The sequence below is a fragment of the Leopardus geoffroyi genome, chromosome A1 (genome assembly GCF_018350155.1).
Source record: "Leopardus geoffroyi isolate Oge1 chromosome A1, O.geoffroyi_Oge1_pat1.0, whole genome shotgun sequence".
Lineage (NCBI taxonomy): Eukaryota > Metazoa > Chordata > Mammalia > Carnivora > Felidae > Leopardus > Leopardus geoffroyi.
Window position 1 is genome coordinate 186,912,210 of NC_059326.1, and position 19,257 is coordinate 186,931,466.

At 37.4% G+C, this 19,257-nt stretch overlaps 1 protein-coding gene across 4 annotated transcripts in view; it reads left to right on the forward strand.

Moving 5' to 3' along the window:
* Window positions 1-13,307, forward strand: part of GABRB2 (gamma-aminobutyric acid type A receptor subunit beta2) — a 237,053-nt gene extending 223,746 nt beyond the window's left edge. For all 4 annotated transcript variants that reach the window (XM_045502749.1, XM_045502779.1, XM_045502768.1 and 1 more), the window contains one exon: window positions 7,244-13,307. In XM_045502749.1, coding sequence (XP_045358705.1) covers window positions 7,244-7,591 — 348 coding nt within the window. In that variant the 3' untranslated portion in view covers window positions 7,592-13,307. The remainder of the gene's footprint in view (window positions 1-7,243) is intronic.
* The last annotated feature ends 5,950 nt before the right edge of the window (window positions 13,308-19,257 follow it).

Consider the following 19,257-nt stretch of genomic DNA (forward strand, 5'->3'; position numbering starts at 1 on the left):
CACTCTTCTCTTGATGATATGAGTGGTAAACTGGGATTTAAAATAGCCCCATTTTCACTTCCCAAGATAAGCATGCGATGCTGCTGGGTCACTGAGGGATGTGATTTGTTTTTCTGGACAAGGACATTCCTCCAGAGCATACACCTGTCACTGAGAAAGGTGCAGAAAGGAAGCAAGAAATCTGAAACTAGACCTGGAATTAACAAATTATATAAAAATAAGATCCATTCATCATTGTTTAATGTGATACCTTTTAAGCAAAATGGAACTCTGTTAACCAAAGCATGTTCTGTTTCTTGATGGAAAAAAAAAAATGTTGGGATTAGGAATGGAAAGAAGGAAAAGAAAAGCTCTTAATCCAGATGTTTAATGTGAATTTACTCCTATTTGAACCATCAACAGACAGGTCAGTCTGGGAAATAACTTAGGTCAGCAGAAAAGTCCATCCTCCTACCCAGAAGAACAGCTGATTCAATCAGTGTGCACACTGTGTTATTCACAGAGAATCATTCATAGAGTCTCTGGAATGCTGGAGTAAATAATCACTCTGTTTCCCAAAATTTCAGCATTTAATTGTTGATTTATAAGCAAAATAACCCCAGGTAAAGCATAATTTTAAGGTGGAGACTTTGTTTATTCGTACTGGCCTGTTTAATAGGGCCTCTTCAAAAACCCTTACTGTCAGGAATGGACATCTGTAAGTTAAAGTTCAAGACTAGAAAGCAAATAGTGTAGATGCTTGGACTAAAGTAAGGCCTTCGGCTTGGTTCTTGCAAAGGCAATTTATCTGCAGAGAATGACAGTCTATTCACTAGTCTGTCTCTTCCTTCTCTTCCCCTTCATTTACTTTTGCTTCCTTCTCTCTCTTGTTTTAACTACTATCAACAAATTTCTCATGGGTGTTTGAGTAAGTAAAAATGCCAAAACATGAAAATTTGAAAAATATTTTGTTATATTTCCCAGAGCAGTAGAGATTGGTACATGATCTTTCTGGTTAAAGGGAAACTATGTCTTGTTAATATCTTAATCCAAAAAAAAAAAAAAAAAAAAAAAAAAAAAGGACAGGTTAGTGTTTTCTACTGTGTCTCACTGCTCAAGTGAAGAAAAAGACAATTAAGAAATCCACTTGGTCAAGCCTGGTAAGGTTGGGGTGGAGACCCGATTTCAAAGATTAGCTAAATCCACATGACAACTGCTATTCCTTTCATTTTCTGGAATGTCTTCGCCTAAGTACACCCTGATAGAGAGATGGCATTTTAAGACAGAACTCATAATTGAAGAAAGTCTCAAGATAGACAGTTGTGTTGTGTGAGGATTAGGAACCTTGGAACAGACAGATTTAGTGCCAGTACATTACATACCAACTGTGCAACTCTGGACAGATCAATAATCCAGAATTCTCAATCTCCTCATTTTTAAAATGAGAATATTAGAAATAACTTTCTCATAGGTTTATCGTCAAGATTAAATATTGAAACTGTGTGAAGGCTTTAATATAGTTCCTTTCTCCAGAAAGTAATAAATGGAGGTCACATATGTTTTCTCTGTATGAAAGTTGCTTTTCAGCTTGGTGGTGTGGACTGTGGTCAGAACTTCAGCTTTTTCATTGTGTCTCAAGGCCTCTGTTTCTTCTTTATTTGAAGTCATGCCCTTCTGCTGCTGTCCAATGGACTGATAGTTTTCCAAGTGTGAACCCCAGCCTCGCAGCCTGGCATCACCTGCAAGCTGGTGATTTCTAACCTGGGAGCTTGTTAGAAATGCAGATCATTGAGCCTTATTCCAGCCTTACTGATTCAGAAACCCTGCAAGTGGGGTCCCGAGATCTCTATGTTTTAACAGAGCCTCTAAGGAATCCTGATGAATGTTCAAGTTTGGAAACCACTGAAACAGACTATACCATCCGCCAAACCAAGGAAATACTGAGAGATGGTTCCTAGACAGAATTTGTCCCTGGTAGGGCTGGTGAACTATCAAACCACAGATGTCTACTATACGTAGGTGAAAGCATTTGAATTTAATAGGATTTTACATCAGCTGTCATATTTAGTGGCATATTTAAAGACAGAAATTCTTATTCATTCCTTATTAGGGAAAATTTTGCAAGCCTCCAGAGGACTACCATTCACTGAGAGGGTCCTCTTTTATGAGCTGTAGAGTACACAAGGGCTTGGGGGCTGCTGCTGTGCCTCAGCATGACACAGCGAACAAAGACCAGATTCTAATTCCTACTCTAACACATATTCACTATGAGAACTTGTGTTAGGTTTCTTAATTTCTCTGTGCTTTATTTTCTGAGCACGAGATTAGTACCTGCCCTACAGGGCCACTGGGATAACTGAAAGAGTCAATATGTAAAATGATTAGTCCTGGCTTCTAGTTGCTACTTACTAAGCTCCCTTCTCTGAGACAAGAATGGGGCATCCGTCATGTAAATAGCCAGGGCCCTATCAAAAATGCTCCTTCCATATTTCAGGCACCTGAGCATACTGCTTCAGCAAGAGACCTGTATAAATAGAGGGAGAAGTACCTAGAGTGAGAAAGGACTTCAGGGGGTAACCCCATGCAGTTCCAATCTTCAGACTGGTGCTGCAAAATTAAATCCACCTTACTGATGACTCACTGAGAGATTGGATTACTAAGGTCACAAAATTAATTCTATCTAATCACTTCTTACTGAGCCCCTACTATGTGCCAGGCACCATGACAAGTGCTTGGGGATACAACAGTGAAAGAAAAAGACCTTGCTTCTGCCTTTCCCAGGAAGTATAGCCTGGTGGGGCAGCCAAATATTAAACAGATGATCATAATGACAAGCATTATGGTGGAATGTTGTAGGGCAATGAGGAAAGAGAACCCAGGCTCTTTCCTTGCTCTGCCACACTAGCAATGGAGGGCTAGTTTTCCCTATCCGTCAGGAGGATAGCTGGTGGATCTGTGAACCCATGAATACTGTGTTCCCTCTCCACCTGTGAAATGAAAGGCAGCTTTTACTCATCTCACTTCAGCATTCAGAAGTAGCTCAGTCCAGACTTATGTATTATACTTAATAAGTGTATTATGTATTATAACAAAAACATAGTGTTTACTTTATATGAAGCATTGTTCTCAGCACTTTACAGAAGTCACTAATCAAAGCAAAATTTAAATAATCTGATGAATTCAAAGCTCTGGTTTGTTTATATAGTCGATGGCATTTAAAAAAATGGCCATGGAAGATCAAATGTATGCATTTAATGAATATTTATTGCTTTTTAAAAGCAAGAACAATTATGATTTTTTTGAGTGCTTGCTATGTGCAAAGCTGGGCTAAGTGGTTTGCATGTGCTGTCTTATTTAATCCTCTCAAACAACTCTAGAGACTGGTGTTTCTCCCACTTTTACATATAAGAAATGAACTCAGAGAGGTTGAATGATTTGCCCATGGAATCAAAACTAGTGAATGGCTCAACCCAGAGTCAAAATGTGGATTGTCTGAGTCCAGAATTAGAACTCGGAAACACTGCACTATATTTCCACTTCTAAAAGAAAACAGATATGCTTCCAGGTGTTGATCAGGCTACTATTCAAAACAGACAAACAAACAAAAAATTCTCAGAACTGGTGATTCCACAGCAAGTTGGGTAAACAGATGCTGTGGCGTAGTGTCAAGGGAGGGATGGAGCTAATTTCTGAGGAGGCGAGTAAACAAGGTTGGCATTATCTGGGAGGCTTTATGGAGAACGTGAGAAAACTGGCCCTTCAAGGACAAGGTGGGGTAATCAGAGCAGTGTCTCAGGGCTTCCCTTGAATGTGCAGCCTAATAAACTGCAACCCGCTTGAGCTGCCTCCTCCATGTCACCATTAATTGGGAAATAAATTGGAAATGAAGGCGGCTGTACTTTATACCTCTCCACTTTACAGCTCCATAGCTAAGGGTAAGAGTTTTCTGGGAAAAAAAGATTGTTGTTTTTCTTTTCATTGTTTTGTATTTTAATTGAAGTTAATTTATACCTTGACTATTAATGACCTTAATTAAGACTCTGCAGGCAGTCAAAGTTTGGGGTTCAACTATCCTAATATAGCACAACACTGAGGAGTCACACTTTATAACCTGATGCAGATGTCCAACCTGCCTCACCTACCGCAACCAACCGCAGCCTCAGCCTGATTAGATCTTCAGCAGTGGCAAGATGATTAGGCTTACCTATGGAAAGTTCATCACTCATGTCTATTCCACATCCATTGTGAGGGCAGGATACTTTTTTTAGGCATGGCTATTTGCTGTGTTTTCTCAGCCCGCTAGCACCTTTATGTTTCCCACTGCATTTGTAGCCTGTCATGACAGTCACCTTGCATAGCACTTCTGTTTCCCAAGTTCTTCCTGCATAGTCAGTTGATCTCCCAAAACTTTATTCTTAACAGTTGAAGAAAACTAGTTTGGGATGGATTAAATCACTATTCCAAGGTCAGAAATAAGAATCAGGGCAACCAGTAGTCCAGTCTTTTCACTCCAAGTCCATTTTGTTTTCTGGAGGCTGTTATTGCCACGGGGACCAGCAGCCGTGCTGTCTTCCTCACCACTGTGGCTACAACACCTGGCACAGCGCCAGACACACACTAGTGCCTGTTACGTATATTTGTAAATTTTTGATTAAAAATAAATTATAAAGCTTCAAGAATTATCTAACAAATCTTGGGTTTCATAAATAACACAACAGAAACCCACTAAAATCAGACGGATTATCCAACTTAGAACAAGTTGCCATACTAAGAGTCCACTGTTCCCATTATTTTTATAATGCTTGTTATTATTGATTTGTATTCTTACCTCAGCCAAGTCTGATGTATATTCATAACTGTTCTTAACATAGTTGCTCAATAGAAAAACAAATATCCTGGTGCTTAGAGAAGGGGAGACTCCTGAACTTTGGCTGCTCATGTGTAGCAGCCAAAGGAATTTTGCTAAGCAGTTATTTTCTAGATAGTTAAAAGAGCAAACAACCTAGAGCAGAAGGGAAAATAACAACACTCTCTGAAATAATGAAGAGTGATATGTTCCCCCACTTCTATCCGCTTTACTTTCCTTGAGTGTTGTAAAGTCACACTTCTCTCCCCCAAGCTTTGTGCTCTAATGATCAAACTCCATCACTTAGTAACTGTGTGACTTTGTGACATTTGATGATGCCTTCACTTTATAACCTAGGAATGAATTCCTTTTTCAAAAAGATGGTCGTGAGCATTCAGTTAGACAGTTTCTGCAAATCCCTGGCACATGAGACGTGACTTTAAACATTTGTTTTCTTCCCTAGGGCCATTGAATCCATCACTAAAGCCATTACCTGGCCCTTCCTTGAGAGAAGTGTTTCTAAATTCATTGGGTTTCATTTCCAAATCTTATAAACTTTAAATATTAATCTTAAGAATATATTTGTTTAATATGTCCACTAAGCAAAATACTACCATATACCAAACCTACAGAAAATCTAATCAGCGGGCAGAGATTAATTGGTCAATTACTAGGTTCTAGCATATTTTATAGGTTCTGTTTCTCAAAATATTTTAGATTTGAATTTAAAATACAGGGTCATTAAACCACATTTGAAAGCTAATTGTTACTATATAATCTTAGCAACCTTCTTTTTGCCTTCTGCATAATTCATGAAGCTCAGACCATTTTATCTTCCAATTAAGTGTTTGGTTATATCCCTTGCTTCCATATATCATCAGTATCTACTATTGATCATTTTTATTTTATTTTATATTTCAACAACTTTACTGGTAATTGGTATATCATGATTCTCCATCAAAATAAATGTACTCTGTTATTAACAATAATGTGTTGCAACTAGGTTTTATTATCTGTAGCAATTGCAGGCTCTTAAAAATAAGACACACAAATCTTCCCTTCTTAATAAAACAAAAAAAAAATTATCACAGTCATTTAATATTTGGGTATCATGGTGTCAGTATTCATTCTTTCCTTTTAGCTTTGCCAAGAAGCTAAAATCATCCAAGAGATAAAAGAGGTCACCATATCTACAGGACACCCTCCTACTCCCTGGGCTCAGAATTCAACTTAATACAGCCAACTTTGGGCTAACTCACTTCTTGAATCCTGCCTCCTTCCATTCCTTCTCAGGTCAATCCCTCACCCCACTGACCCTTCCACCATGCAAAGTTTTGCCCAGCTGTTAATTTTCAAGTCCCTTGTTCTGAATTCTGTTGTATTTTGGCAAGTCACATGATGCCTGAATTTCTATTGTTCAAAACTCTTCTTTTATCCTATTTATATTGATATTCCAAATTTAGGGTGATATCTCATAATCATGGGTGTTAAGAAACAATTAAGTGAAGTTATAGGAAAAGGTTTCTGGTATATGTAGCAAGTGCTTAACAAATGTTATCTACTGGTTTTAGTTCTAGTTTTAGCATGAATTCATCTATAATTAGGCTACTATCATGAGCATAACTCAGTAATTAATCCCTTAATACTATTTCATACCTAGCACAGCTTAATTTTGTATTTATTCATATGAGAACTGTAAATTCTTTAAAGAGTGCCATGCCTTCTATTTCTCTGTATGCCCTAAGTGGTAGTAGCAGCAGTCTATTATATCTATTATATCATTACCTCATTAAAGAAGTGCTCTAAGGTTGGATTATTATACCATTTAATAGATGAAGAAACTGAAACTAGCATAGCTTATAGTGATGGAGGCACCATTCACATTAGGAATTCACCCAAGTTCACTTAGATAGTAAGTGGCAGAACCAGGATATGCACCCAGACACATGGATCCCAAACCCACATACCCAGCTGGTATGTTCCTCTTTCTTCCTCATCTCTTGAGTGGCCACTTTGAAACAACTTGGTAATTGCAATGCTTTTTAAAAGAAGATCATTAGAATGGCAAACGTCAGAGTGCCTCTGATTTTTGAGCATCAAAAATAAACCCATTAGAAGATATTTGTGATATAGTTAAAATGTGAGACACTAGCCTTGATCAAGCTACATTCTCATCTCAGTTCATAGCCTGATGATCCTCAGTGATCTCAAATGGCTCTAAATGATGTACTGATTTGGGTTTAGTCAGATGATGAGCGATATCTGTTTGTCTGTTATCCTTCTTAGATAATGTAGCCTCAAAGCCGGTTCTCTTAACACTCTGATAAATATTACCTAGATCACATATCCTAGCACCTTGCATAATTAGGAGCAATAAAAGCTTACTGTTTTATCTTATCCAATTCTTCTCCCTTGCAGATGGACCCACATGAGAACATCTTACTGAGCACTCTTGAGATAAAAAACGAAATGGCCACATCCGAGGCTGTGATGGGACTTGGAGACCCCAGGAGCACAATGTTGGCCTATGATGCCTCCAGCATCCAATATCGGAAAGCCGGGTTACCCAGGCATAGTTTTGGCCGAAATGCTCTTGAGCGACATGTGGCACAAAAGAAAAGCCGCCTGCGGAGACGTGCCTCCCAACTGAAAATCACCATCCCCGACTTGACTGATGTGAATGCCATAGATCGGTGGTCCCGCATATTCTTCCCAGTGGTTTTTTCCTTCTTCAACATCGTCTATTGGCTTTATTATGTGAACTAAAACATAGCCTCCCATGGGAAGCAAGGACTAGATTCCTCCTCAAACCAGTTGTACAGCCTGACGTAGGACTTGGAAAACACATCAATCCAGGACAAAAGTGATGCTAAAATACCTTAGTTGCTGGCCTATCCTGTGGTCCATTTCATACCATTTGGGTTGCTTCTGCTAAGTAATGAATACACTAAGGTCCTTGTGGTTTTCCAGTTAAAATGCAAGTGATTTGTATACATGCTGGCAAGACTGTCTGAGTGTTCCACTTTATCTGCTGATGCAGCCTATATAGAGGGCAATTATTTAGAAGATATTCTGAGAGGGCTCAGTAGCATTGCCAGTCATTTTGCTGAGAAGTGGTCATATCCAGATACTCCCCATCTTCATTTCTAAGGTTGGCATGCTGTTGAGATGGCACTGTGTTTATGAAACATCTGCAATGCCATGCAAACATGCTTACTGAAGATGACCTATGCCTGTCTTAAGGTGATAATGGTGTGTCATGGGAAGATAGTTCCCACTGGATTCTAGAAGGTTCTCATGTAGTTCAAACAGGATAGGCAGAGTGAAGACAGAGACTTGGTAACCAATTTGGCCAGTCTCTGCTTGAGCACAGGGAGTCAACTCTGATGTCTTCCATTTTGACATTTCTAGAAACTGGGGACTACTAAACATTATCATGCGTGGTGGCCAAGAAATGTTTCTAAAGAGCTATTTCTTGTTGGTTAAAATAGAGTTAATAATCCAGAGAAGAGTGGAAAATCCAGAAACAAATGTTGTAACAAAATTAAAGCAAGCGAGCAGCATGACCCTTACCAGCCCCACACAGCATCTGGTCCATACATATTTTGTATAATGGCAAAAGGTCAGTGAGAGAGATTTTTTTCCCCCACTTCACAGGCTTTTGACAGCACACCTAAAGAGGTTTTTATAGTTTATCTAATCAAAAGACAACCACAAAATAGAAAAGTTAGCAAAATTAGAAGTATCTTAGATGCAGGTTAGATTGGGAGTCATTCAAATATACTAATATAGAGCACAGATAAAGCTAGGAGACAGGTTGATTTTCTCAGACAATGTCAGCTGTCTCTACAACATTTCCCTTAAGTTTATTTCTGAATTTAATAGGGTATTTCAAAAGAAGGATTTGTTCATTTCTTTAAAGGATTAATGGTCCTTTGCCAGCTTTTCTTGTTTCTGAAATCCTGATTATATTCTTAGGAGACAAAGCAAGGCTTTGAAGAGATTGATTGAACTACATTTCCTTATGTGCAATGACATTCACCTTTGTATTTTTCATAGCAAACAATACTTAAAGGATTATGTGCACAAGTAGAGTTAGTTTGTGGGTTTGTTGGATTTGACTTTTTAAGGGTGCTTTCATTGTATATGTTGCGATCGGCTGGATCAAAGAAAACATGAAAAGTAGTGTAGAATAGGATAACAACAAAGCCACATTAACATGATGAATGTTATGAGCCTCAATTGATATTACAGAAAAATATATAACTGATCAGCAGGCATGATGTATTGTTTTTATTCAATTTTTAAATTATGTCAGTGTGCTTCTTTCTATAATAATTGGACATATGCATTCATATGTGAGACAGTAAAGAAAATAAGCTAATATATTTTATTTCTATCAATGTGAGGTCCATATTTTGCTTTTCTTGGAGAAAATAGTGAATTGCTAATTTCTCCTTAAAGTTTGATTTGATTGAATGTTTTCTTAGAGGATGACTTTGCTATTTCTATTTTAAAGACAAGAAACACTTATTTTCAAAGTAACATCCCTAATTGTGCATAGTAGGCAAGGCCAGTATTTGCCTGTGGATAAAATGTATGTTTTTTCCCCTGGTAATTCAGCAGCTTGGAATATGACAGAGTCCTGCTGCCCTCCTATTCCAACTATCAGACAGAGAGGGGAAAAAAAAAGGTTTAGCATTCAGCTTTCTAAATTCTATGCTCCAAGATGGGAGGTATTTTTTTTTTCCTTCACCAGCAAAGGGAACTCTGGCCTTTATTTTTTGATTATACACTTGAACACTTCTGAGTATGATCTTTGGGCAGAATCCAACCAAGTTTCTGCCCATGGGCTCAGAGTAGAAATTTCTCAATTTTCTCCAGGTACATGCTTTCACCTAGGCAATCATTTTGGGGCACACACTAATAAAAGTGCCTGTCCCTTTTCGCCAGGGGTTAAAGTTTGAGTAGCATATATCAGGAAGGAGCATATCGATAACTCAGGTGCACAACTCCAAAATGCCATCCTAGAAAGGTTTTTCTAGAGACAACTCAGAGCCCAAGTCTAGCAGTGGGCTCTTATTTGCAATTATCATAAAAGCCATAAAAATCCTTGATATTGTCATTTATGGTTACAACAAAATTTCAATGTCCAGGGAAGTCAACATGGTAATCTAGATCAAAGTGAGAGAAGAAACTTTGCAGCATGAGCCTCAAAAGCGTATGACCAAGGATTCATTTCTGTTCACAGTGATAAGAAGAAACCAGAAAAAGGAGAAAGATGGGAGCTTCAAACAGATGCCCTAGAACGAAATCCATATATTGGCATTCAATAACCACGTAGGTAGAAACAACTGACTCATCCTGCCCAGAGACAAAGTAGATGTAGATTTTATTTTTAACTATATTTTTACTGTAGTTGAATTGGACTGTAGTCACCAAACTGGGGGTGGGTTAGGGAGGGGTGCTAGATCTCATAACTCTATGAAAACCAGTCAGCTTGGTATCCAGTGGTTAAATTTAAGGACCACAAAAATGTGTTTTGGCAATTCTGATATGGTATTAGTATCACTTTATACACACACATATATATATATGTATATATATATATATATATATACATATATATATATATATAGTTTTCCTTTTGATTATGAAACAGCCAGATAGCCAGCAATTAAGGTGTTTTTCATCTTTGCGAAATTCATAGGCAAATTCTGACTCTAAAATGCACAGTCTAAATGAAATCTTTGATCTCAATCTGTATATATATATTGTACATGACTGCTAGTAGGTATGAAATGCATTTTCAGAATTGAAAACTCATGCAACATAATCATGTGTTTGCATAAGGAATGTTACAATTCTTTCTACTGCAATTTAACAACAGGGGAAAATACTTAAGCAGTGCCATCTAGACCTTTTATCTTCTCATGTCTTCAAAAGCAGTGCTAAGTAAAAATAATAATAATAATAATAATAAAAATGGTTTATGAACCAAAAGACTTTACATTCTAGTATTAGGAACACAAAAAGTCTGTCAGCTTATAAAAGCACAACACATAGAGAAAGTTCAGTGGAATGCAGTGGGAAAATGAATCATGTTCATTTTAAGCAAGACCTGCATTAAATTGGCAACTAACACAATTTCCATTTTCTATAGGTAACTGTGTTCCAGTCTTATGATTAAGTTCATATGAAACAACAAAAACAGCAAAACAATCAACAACAGGTCTTACAACATATCTACATGTATATATGTGTATATATAGATCCATGTAAACATAAATACATATATATGCATTCATATGTTGGAAAACAAAAGGAATAAGCTAATATGTTTTATTTCCTTCATTTAACCAATGTATGAGTATTTTTAATTGGCAACCAACAAATCAACCTATTGAAACTAGTAATACAGGGTACTGAGCATTTCTCTATCAGCAGATCAATGCCTACAGTTCTTATGAACCATTGCACAGTTTGACACTACAATAGTACTGTACCTCAGAACATCGGGAATTAACTAGTTCTCACATTGCTTGTCTACTTGCTCTCTTTTTCAAGAAAACAAATAACATTGTCTATTGGTGATTTAAAAACAAAGTCTTAAAACAGAAAATGAAAAAAAAATCCTCCTTGAAGGAGGAAAAAAAAAATAATAACCCCACCATGTTGGTTAGGGCAAATACTCTCAACTGTAGCAATCATGCCATTTTGCTAAGTGTACAGAGTCCATGTAATGTGAGCAACCATAACTTTCACTGAGCGTGTGTAAATATTAAAACAGATTTCTTAAATATTTTTAACTTCTAATTTGTATTTTATGGTAAGGCAATGTGCTAATTCTGTTTATGGCTTATGTTCATGTGTTATAATATTATGTAAATAATTCAACATGCTGTAAATGAATAGTCAATAGATACAAATAATTGTTTAATTCTTATTCTTAATTTTTATTTATTTTTTACTAAGTACAGTTACTGCAGTGCCCCAGCAGAGTAATTTAAACACCCTTTTGCATAAATGGTTTGGGATCCCAGACAGAAGGGTTTCAATTTGCTATCACAGACATACACACACACGCAAACACACACACACACACACACACACACACACACACACACACACACACTCTCACTTTCCGCTCTCTCACTTCCACTCTCATCCCCTTTATGGGAAATGCTGTAGTGTTTATGTAGTCAATGTAACAGCCAAGAGATAGCCTTAGAAATGGAAATGGGAAAAGCAGAAATGATCATTGATAACTTGATAGATTTTTTTATATGTCAGAGTTCAAGACACCAAAGGTTGTAACTTAAATCTCAATTTTAAAAGAGTAAAAGTTTATATTGATGGCACTACAGGAAATAAAAGTGCTTATTATTCATACCTGTTCCAGAAATTTATTACACATAATACACATGAGACTTTTTTTTAATAGTAGCATTTTGTCTTTAGATAGTATTATTCCTTTTAACCAAAGACTCCAGAATTATTAAAAAACAAAAAAAAAAAGGAAAGAAAAAAGGAAAAATAGGGGAAAATAAAAAAAAAAAGACTGCTTCACACCAAAGGTTTAAAAAATATTTTCCAAATACACTAGGAACATTGTAAAAACTAGTAAGGAGCCAACAGAATGCTAACTAAGATACTGCCGTAAAGAAATCATTTAAGAAAAAAAAAAAAGCAGCAACACCCTTAAAAATTTATTACTTAAAAATTGAAGTGAAACATTTCTGTAGATATATGCAAAAATTCTAACATCAGATTTTAATTTGCTTTGAAAAGTTCTTTTGTGATAAAGATAAATATGATCCAATATGATGACAAACAAAACTTTGTGTTTTTTAACTTTCAAAACCAAATGTCTCTCTCCTGTCAAATGTCCACTAATCTGATGCCCATTTGTGTGTCTTTGTACCACCAGAAGCAAGCTGACAGTTCCATCAGCTTGTATCTTTTTCCTTTTCAGTTCAGTAATTTGAGTTAAACCATGGTCATTTTAAACATAATTATTTCAAACAAAGTTGCAAATGATTTAAATTCCATAGCATTTAAAAAATTTTATTTGCATGGGTGTTTAAATAGTTCTGTTATGAATATTGTCCCTGCACAGTTCTGAATTGTCCTTTTATAAAAAGTGATATTCTAGTTTCTTCACAATGTAGTGATTATCAGCCTTACTAATTACCTTGTAGCCTTTCTTAATATGCACATAATGCACATTTTCCAATGGCTAGAAAATGCAAAACACAAGTGGATATCATTGCATCTATTTTCATGTCTTTCTAAAAAACAGGACTACTAAAATCTCTGGGATACATGAGATAGTAACAAATGAGGATTATAAATGAGTAGCACATAAGAATTATTTTCTTGAATTTAAACTTATTACAGCCAGTTTCAGCATGTAAATATATAATAATGTTGGCTAGTGTGTAATTCTTGAACTAAGAAATATAAATAAAACTTAAAAGAATGTGTTGTGGTTTCATTGGGTTCAGAGTGTGTGTGTGTGTATAGTTTATTAGTATGAGTTAGATTGTTGAATCTTGGCTTTGTGAAAAGCAATGGAAAGCTTCAAACTTGGGACCTGCTGTTGGGCAGATTTGAGTTTGAGCTCAAACTTGTCACATATTAGGCATTTGACTACGCAGCTACTTAATCCATCTAACTCTGTTTTCTTATCTGTAAAGCAAAGGTATAATTGCACCTCCCTCATAGGGCTGTTGTAAAGATGGGATATAATAACCCATTAGAAGTCCTTGACACCTTGCATGGTAAGTGGTATGTAAACAGTAGATACTATTGTTGTTGCTTTTGTTAATTTTCATCATTACTATAATAGCACATATATCATAAACTGTATTATGCCTAAAACTTCACAATAATTATTAAATGTTCTTTTAGGATAGATATTTTATATCAAGGATAATTAGTTTAAAAATTGGCTTTACTCATGAAAATATGCGAAACATTATGCATTCATTTAACATTGAACGTATATCTGATGAAGACATTGTGCTAAGCTCTTTGCAAATTTAATACTCATTTAGTCCTTACCATATTCCTCAAGTAAAAGAAACTCAAGATCAGAAAGAGGGAGTACCTTGCCTGTGAGACTGGAGGAACTTGGATTCCTACCCAGGTTGGTCTCGTCTTCAAATCCTTGTAAGCTCTTTCCACTTCAGCATTAAAAGCAACCGGACTTACTTAATTCACATTCATTTTGGTCATTTCTCAAAAGCCATTTGCTGAGAGTCTGCCTTCTGCCATATGTAGTACTAGTACTGGAAATGTACAGGTTGAGCACACAAAGCCCCTGCTCTATGGGATTATTTGGCACCACTAAAACATGTAGGAACTCTCTTAAGGCCAGCAACTCATTTGGTGATAAGCTTCGTGACTTTCACCCCTCATGACTTTAGAATGTCCAAGCAGCACCTGATAGACACTATCTGTGAGGGAGGCAGCCTGTCAGGACATTATTGTCCAATACACTCAGGATTAAAAGGAGCTATTGCTATCAAAGAATGAACATCACTGAAAAGACCCAATTATGGGATGAGTGAAGAACCAGTTCTTCTCAGCTTACACTATAAATTGCAAATTATGTAAACCTACAAATGCAAAATACGTGCATTTTCAGTTGACACCCTTCATGCTAAGTTTCAGCATTCTGTCCAGCAGAGAGAACAGAAGTCAGCTTCAGTACAGGAACACGTTCAAATAACTGGTGGGGTGTGTGTGTGTGTGTGTGTGTGTGTGTGCACGCACACACACGCACGCACAGAAACTCATGTAGGTGGGATGGTGAGAGAGCCAATAGGAAATGACACCATAGGTGCAATTCATGGTCAGTAACTTAGCTCTGGAATGGGAAAGCCCCAAACACCTTCCCTCAGATGTGCTGATCAATTCATAATTGGTAAATTCCCCTACTCATACTCCAACTAGTATAATTTCTTCTAAAAACACTTCAGATATCCTCACTCTCTTCTGATATTTGTTCTAATTCTGAAATATCATATATCATTTTTTTCCATGCAGAATATCCCTCTGAGCCATTCCACCCCTAGAATAATAACAGGTTAGTAATAAAATCTCTCAGAGATATCAATAGGCATAATAAGTTCATAATCTTTGATTTCCTAAATACATTCTTATCCCCATGTGATACAATGTGTAATGTGACAGAGCATTAGCCAAATGTGCAGCCCTCTTCCACCCTACCCACCATAGTATCACCCTACTATATGGACTAGAACCAAAGAATAATCATGAAATGGCCAATTCCAGAAAAGCCCAGAATGATTAGGCTTCTTTGGTAGATCTCCTTATCAATGTGTTTATTTGTGCATATTCTGATGCATTCTTTTGTTTGGTTCTAGTGGCCAGCTAGTGCATTAGTATTCATTCATATATTTACTTTTTCACTTCAGAGATTTTTATTGGAAACAAAAGGAAAAGCTCCTGGGACATACTCAGAGACAATGCTTAGTGTCCCACTAATACTGAGGAAAATGAATGTCTTTGAGGGTAAGGAGAGAGAAAAAAAAATTCTCTCAGATTGGGAAGAAGGATACCTGGTTACATGGAAGTAGAGATTTGCACACTATTCAGTGGTGGTGACCTGAGGAAATGGTAGACCTCAGAGCAAATGGTGTAATGAAGTTTGGGAAACCTGCCCCTGGCGTTGCCCCAGACATGCTACAAATGACAGATTCTTGTGATCACAGTGAAAGCATCACACAGGCTGGAGCATCTCAGTAGAAAAGAAAAAAAAAGCTTCTGTCTTAATGCAGCAGTATAATGCTGCTAGATAGCTTCATTTAAAAAGTTAGATTCATCACTACATTCCCATCTGAGACCTAGTGGGTACTTGGTCCCTCAACCCCACAAAGTGGTATGAGAGACAACAGGATGGATTTAATGTTAGATCAGCAATATACTATTTCTAGGATTAGATGTGCAAAGGAAGTGGGCATAACTTGTTTCCGTTCTGAAAGAAAGCTAACAAGAGATCTAAAGTGTGGCTAGAGGATTAATATATCTCACACCCTATGTTTTAGAAACTCAAATGTGTATACAGGGCTTAATAGGAATTGTAAAATAGTAATATACACTTGGCACAAAACAATAGGGGGTGGTGGGGACTGTGGATAACTAGGGAGGACAAGCTCTACCTAAAAGCAGTTACTATTAAGCCCCATTGGTTGCCTTGAGGGATTGCAACCCTGGGGTTGCCAGATGAGTCTTAGAATTCAAGAAAACCCCAAAGCACTGCATCTTTTATTTTCTGGACAGTTACAGTATGGTCAGAGAGACACTGAAACATTCATCTTTCCTATGCCAAAAATCCCATCCTGATGTTCTAGATCTGTAATCCCAGGAAAGAGCATATTACAAGATCTATGAGAGTATTTTCATATGAAGCAAGCTTCTATGCTATTATAATTGTGACAAGATCACTTTTCTTCACTTTCCTGGAGGCCAACACCTTATATATGAATTTTTTTATGCTCTCTCAAAATAAGAAAGATATATAAACTTTTTTATATTATAAAGTATACAGAATTGCAACAGAGGTTTTCACAATGTGAACATGTGATTGACTACTTTTAAGTCACTCTCTTTGAAGCTCAGTGTCTCTTTTCCCTATGCAGTGACTCAGAAGTCCCTTATCTCCCAACACTTCCTGGACCCATCCAGCAGTAGTGAACTTGACTAAGAACAACACAAAAACCACCCAAGGAGGGATTTCGGTGAGGACCATAGAGTTATGAGGGGGCAAGGAACTTTTGGGAGAGAAATGGAGAGAGGAAAGGGGAGGGCAAGGGTGGAAGCTTAAGGGAGCTCCATCATTACAGAGTGTGCCATGGACTTCGGTTCTTGATGATGTCAACAACTTCAGAGATGAAGTCTGGGGCACAAATTAAATGGGAAATAGAAGTTACGGAGAAATTTCCACCTCCCCAAAGACCCTATGTAGAATGGAGCTTAGTGAATGAACCTGAAGTGAAGAACTAATAAAAAATTATCCAGAAACTTCTGAGGTGAAGCAGCAGTAGTAGAAGAGGGAAACTATACATGGAAAGGAAGACATTTTCTTCTAACTACAATAACAAAATATTGACATGGTCGATAAACAAAATAGTTTGAAAATCACTATCCCACAGTGGTGAGTTGAAGAGCCTGGTATTACCCATTATACTGCTGCAGAAAGACAGAAGACGGAAGAAAGAGAAGGGGAGAGGAAAAAATAAAGAGAGAAAGCAAAGACTTTTGGAAACATTTTCAGCACCTGACACCACCTCACCCACCCCTCTAAGGTATGTGATGTGAATTTAACTCTCAAAATAGCAGTGTGAAGTATAAACTATTGGCATACCTATGTTACAGAGAACGTAACATGGAACAATTGGTATTGCATCCAGAGCTGACTGACTCCAGGGCCCATGAACTTCACCCCTTTACTTTCATGCCACAAAATGCATTGCAGGGCTTCAGTTTCGCTGCTGGAGATACAGTACTTTTAAAAGTGAAGTTAGAAACAAGGTCAAAGTATTTAGGGAAAAAGAAAGGGAGGAGTGTTTACTCTTAAATTTCTATTTTATGTTTATAGTTTTACACTTATTCAGTGTTATTTTTTGAAGCTGAGAATTGTCAAATTCTAGATATTTTGATGTTTCTTTTAATTTATTTGGGTGACAGAAGAGAGATGTATATGTAAATTAAATGAGTAACTTTGAGGGGCGCCTGGATGGCGCAGTCGGTTAAACGTCCGACTTCAGCCAGGTCACGATCTCGCGGTCCTTGAGTTCGAGCCCCGCGTCAGGCTCTGGGCTGAGCCTGTTTCCGATTCTGTGTCTCCCTCTCTCTCTGCCCCTCCCCCGTTCATGCTCTGTCTCTCTCTGTCCCAAAAATAAATAAACGTTGAAAAAAAAATTAAAAAAAAAATGAGTAACTTTGACACATCTTCGAAAGGATTTTGAAAATCTCCTTTCTTGCTTTCTCTTTAAATAAGGTTATCTTTTTTTAAGACACCATTTAGAACAATTTTGAATTGTAAAAGCAGTACTTACTTCTCAATGTGGGAGATGTTATTTTTTGAAGTCCCCAAAGTAATGGTTGAACCTTCCTTTATAAGTAAGACAATACAGAGAGAGAAGGCACACCGCTGTGGTCAACTGGTCAACTGGACATGAGGAAAGAAGGCTAGGAGCCTGAAACTTTCCAAGAGATCAAAAGAGTTTCTGAATGTGTAGGCTAACAAATGCTCCTGAGAGTTGTGTGAGATTTGTGGCAGGAAACCATCAGTGTTCTTTGAACCTCAATATAGGAGTGGCCCTGGGTAGAGCTTACATTTCTCATTCTGAATGGCCTAAGCCCTGACTGAATAAAATGGAAAGATTCTTTCCTCACCTAGTTTTCTTTACTTGCTTAAAAACACCCTTGGAGGGATCGAAGAACCATTTGAGTTGGAAATCTTTCAGAGTAGCTTGCCAAATCTTTATTTATTCATACTTATTTCTCATTCCACTTGCCAGGAATTCATTTGAACATTTAGAGAATCTCTCTGTATGTATAAGACAAAACTATTGATGCATACAAAGTACAAGATGATTAATAAATAAAAACTTTTAAATGTTTTAGAAGCTTCATTTAAAATTAAATTACAGGGGTGATCTTGCCAGTTTGAAATGAGCTTTTCCCATTTCAGCTTTGGCAGATAATAAGGACACTGGCTCCTGGCTCTTGTTCTTGTTCCAAGAGCCATCTTGAAGCACTTGGGACAGCCTCTTTAGAATCCTTGGTTTGGAGTGGCCCGGGAAAAGCAAATGTTCAGGAAGCGTCCCAAACTCACATAGCAAGTGCAAAGCCTGGGGAGGCCCAGCTTTCAATCTCCCCTTCCCAGCAGTATTAGGGTTCCCCAGAGAAATAAGAGCCAATAGAATGTGTGTATATACACACATAATTTCTCATGAAATTATGGAGGCTGGCATGTTCGAAATCTGCCTGGTGGACCAGCAGGCTGGAGACCCAGGGAAAAACTGATGTTGCAATTCAAGTCCAAAGGCCCTCAGCCTGAGGCCAGAAAAGTTCCAAACTTGTAGTTCAAGTCCAAAGGCCATCTGCTGGAAGAATTTCTTCTTGCTCAGGGAAGGTCAATCTTTTGTTCCATTCAGGCCTTCCACTGATTGTATAAGGCCCACGTACAATCTGGAAAGCAGTCTTCTTTACTCAAAAGCCACAGATTTAAATGTCAATCTCATCCAAAAACCAGAAATACCCAGAATAGTTTTTGACCATGTATCTGGGCATAATGGTGTGACCAACTTGACACATAAAATTAGCCATCACACGGCCCATATGCTATAAAGCAGCCAAGGTAATGTGAAAATGCAAATACAATCATGTCACTTTCC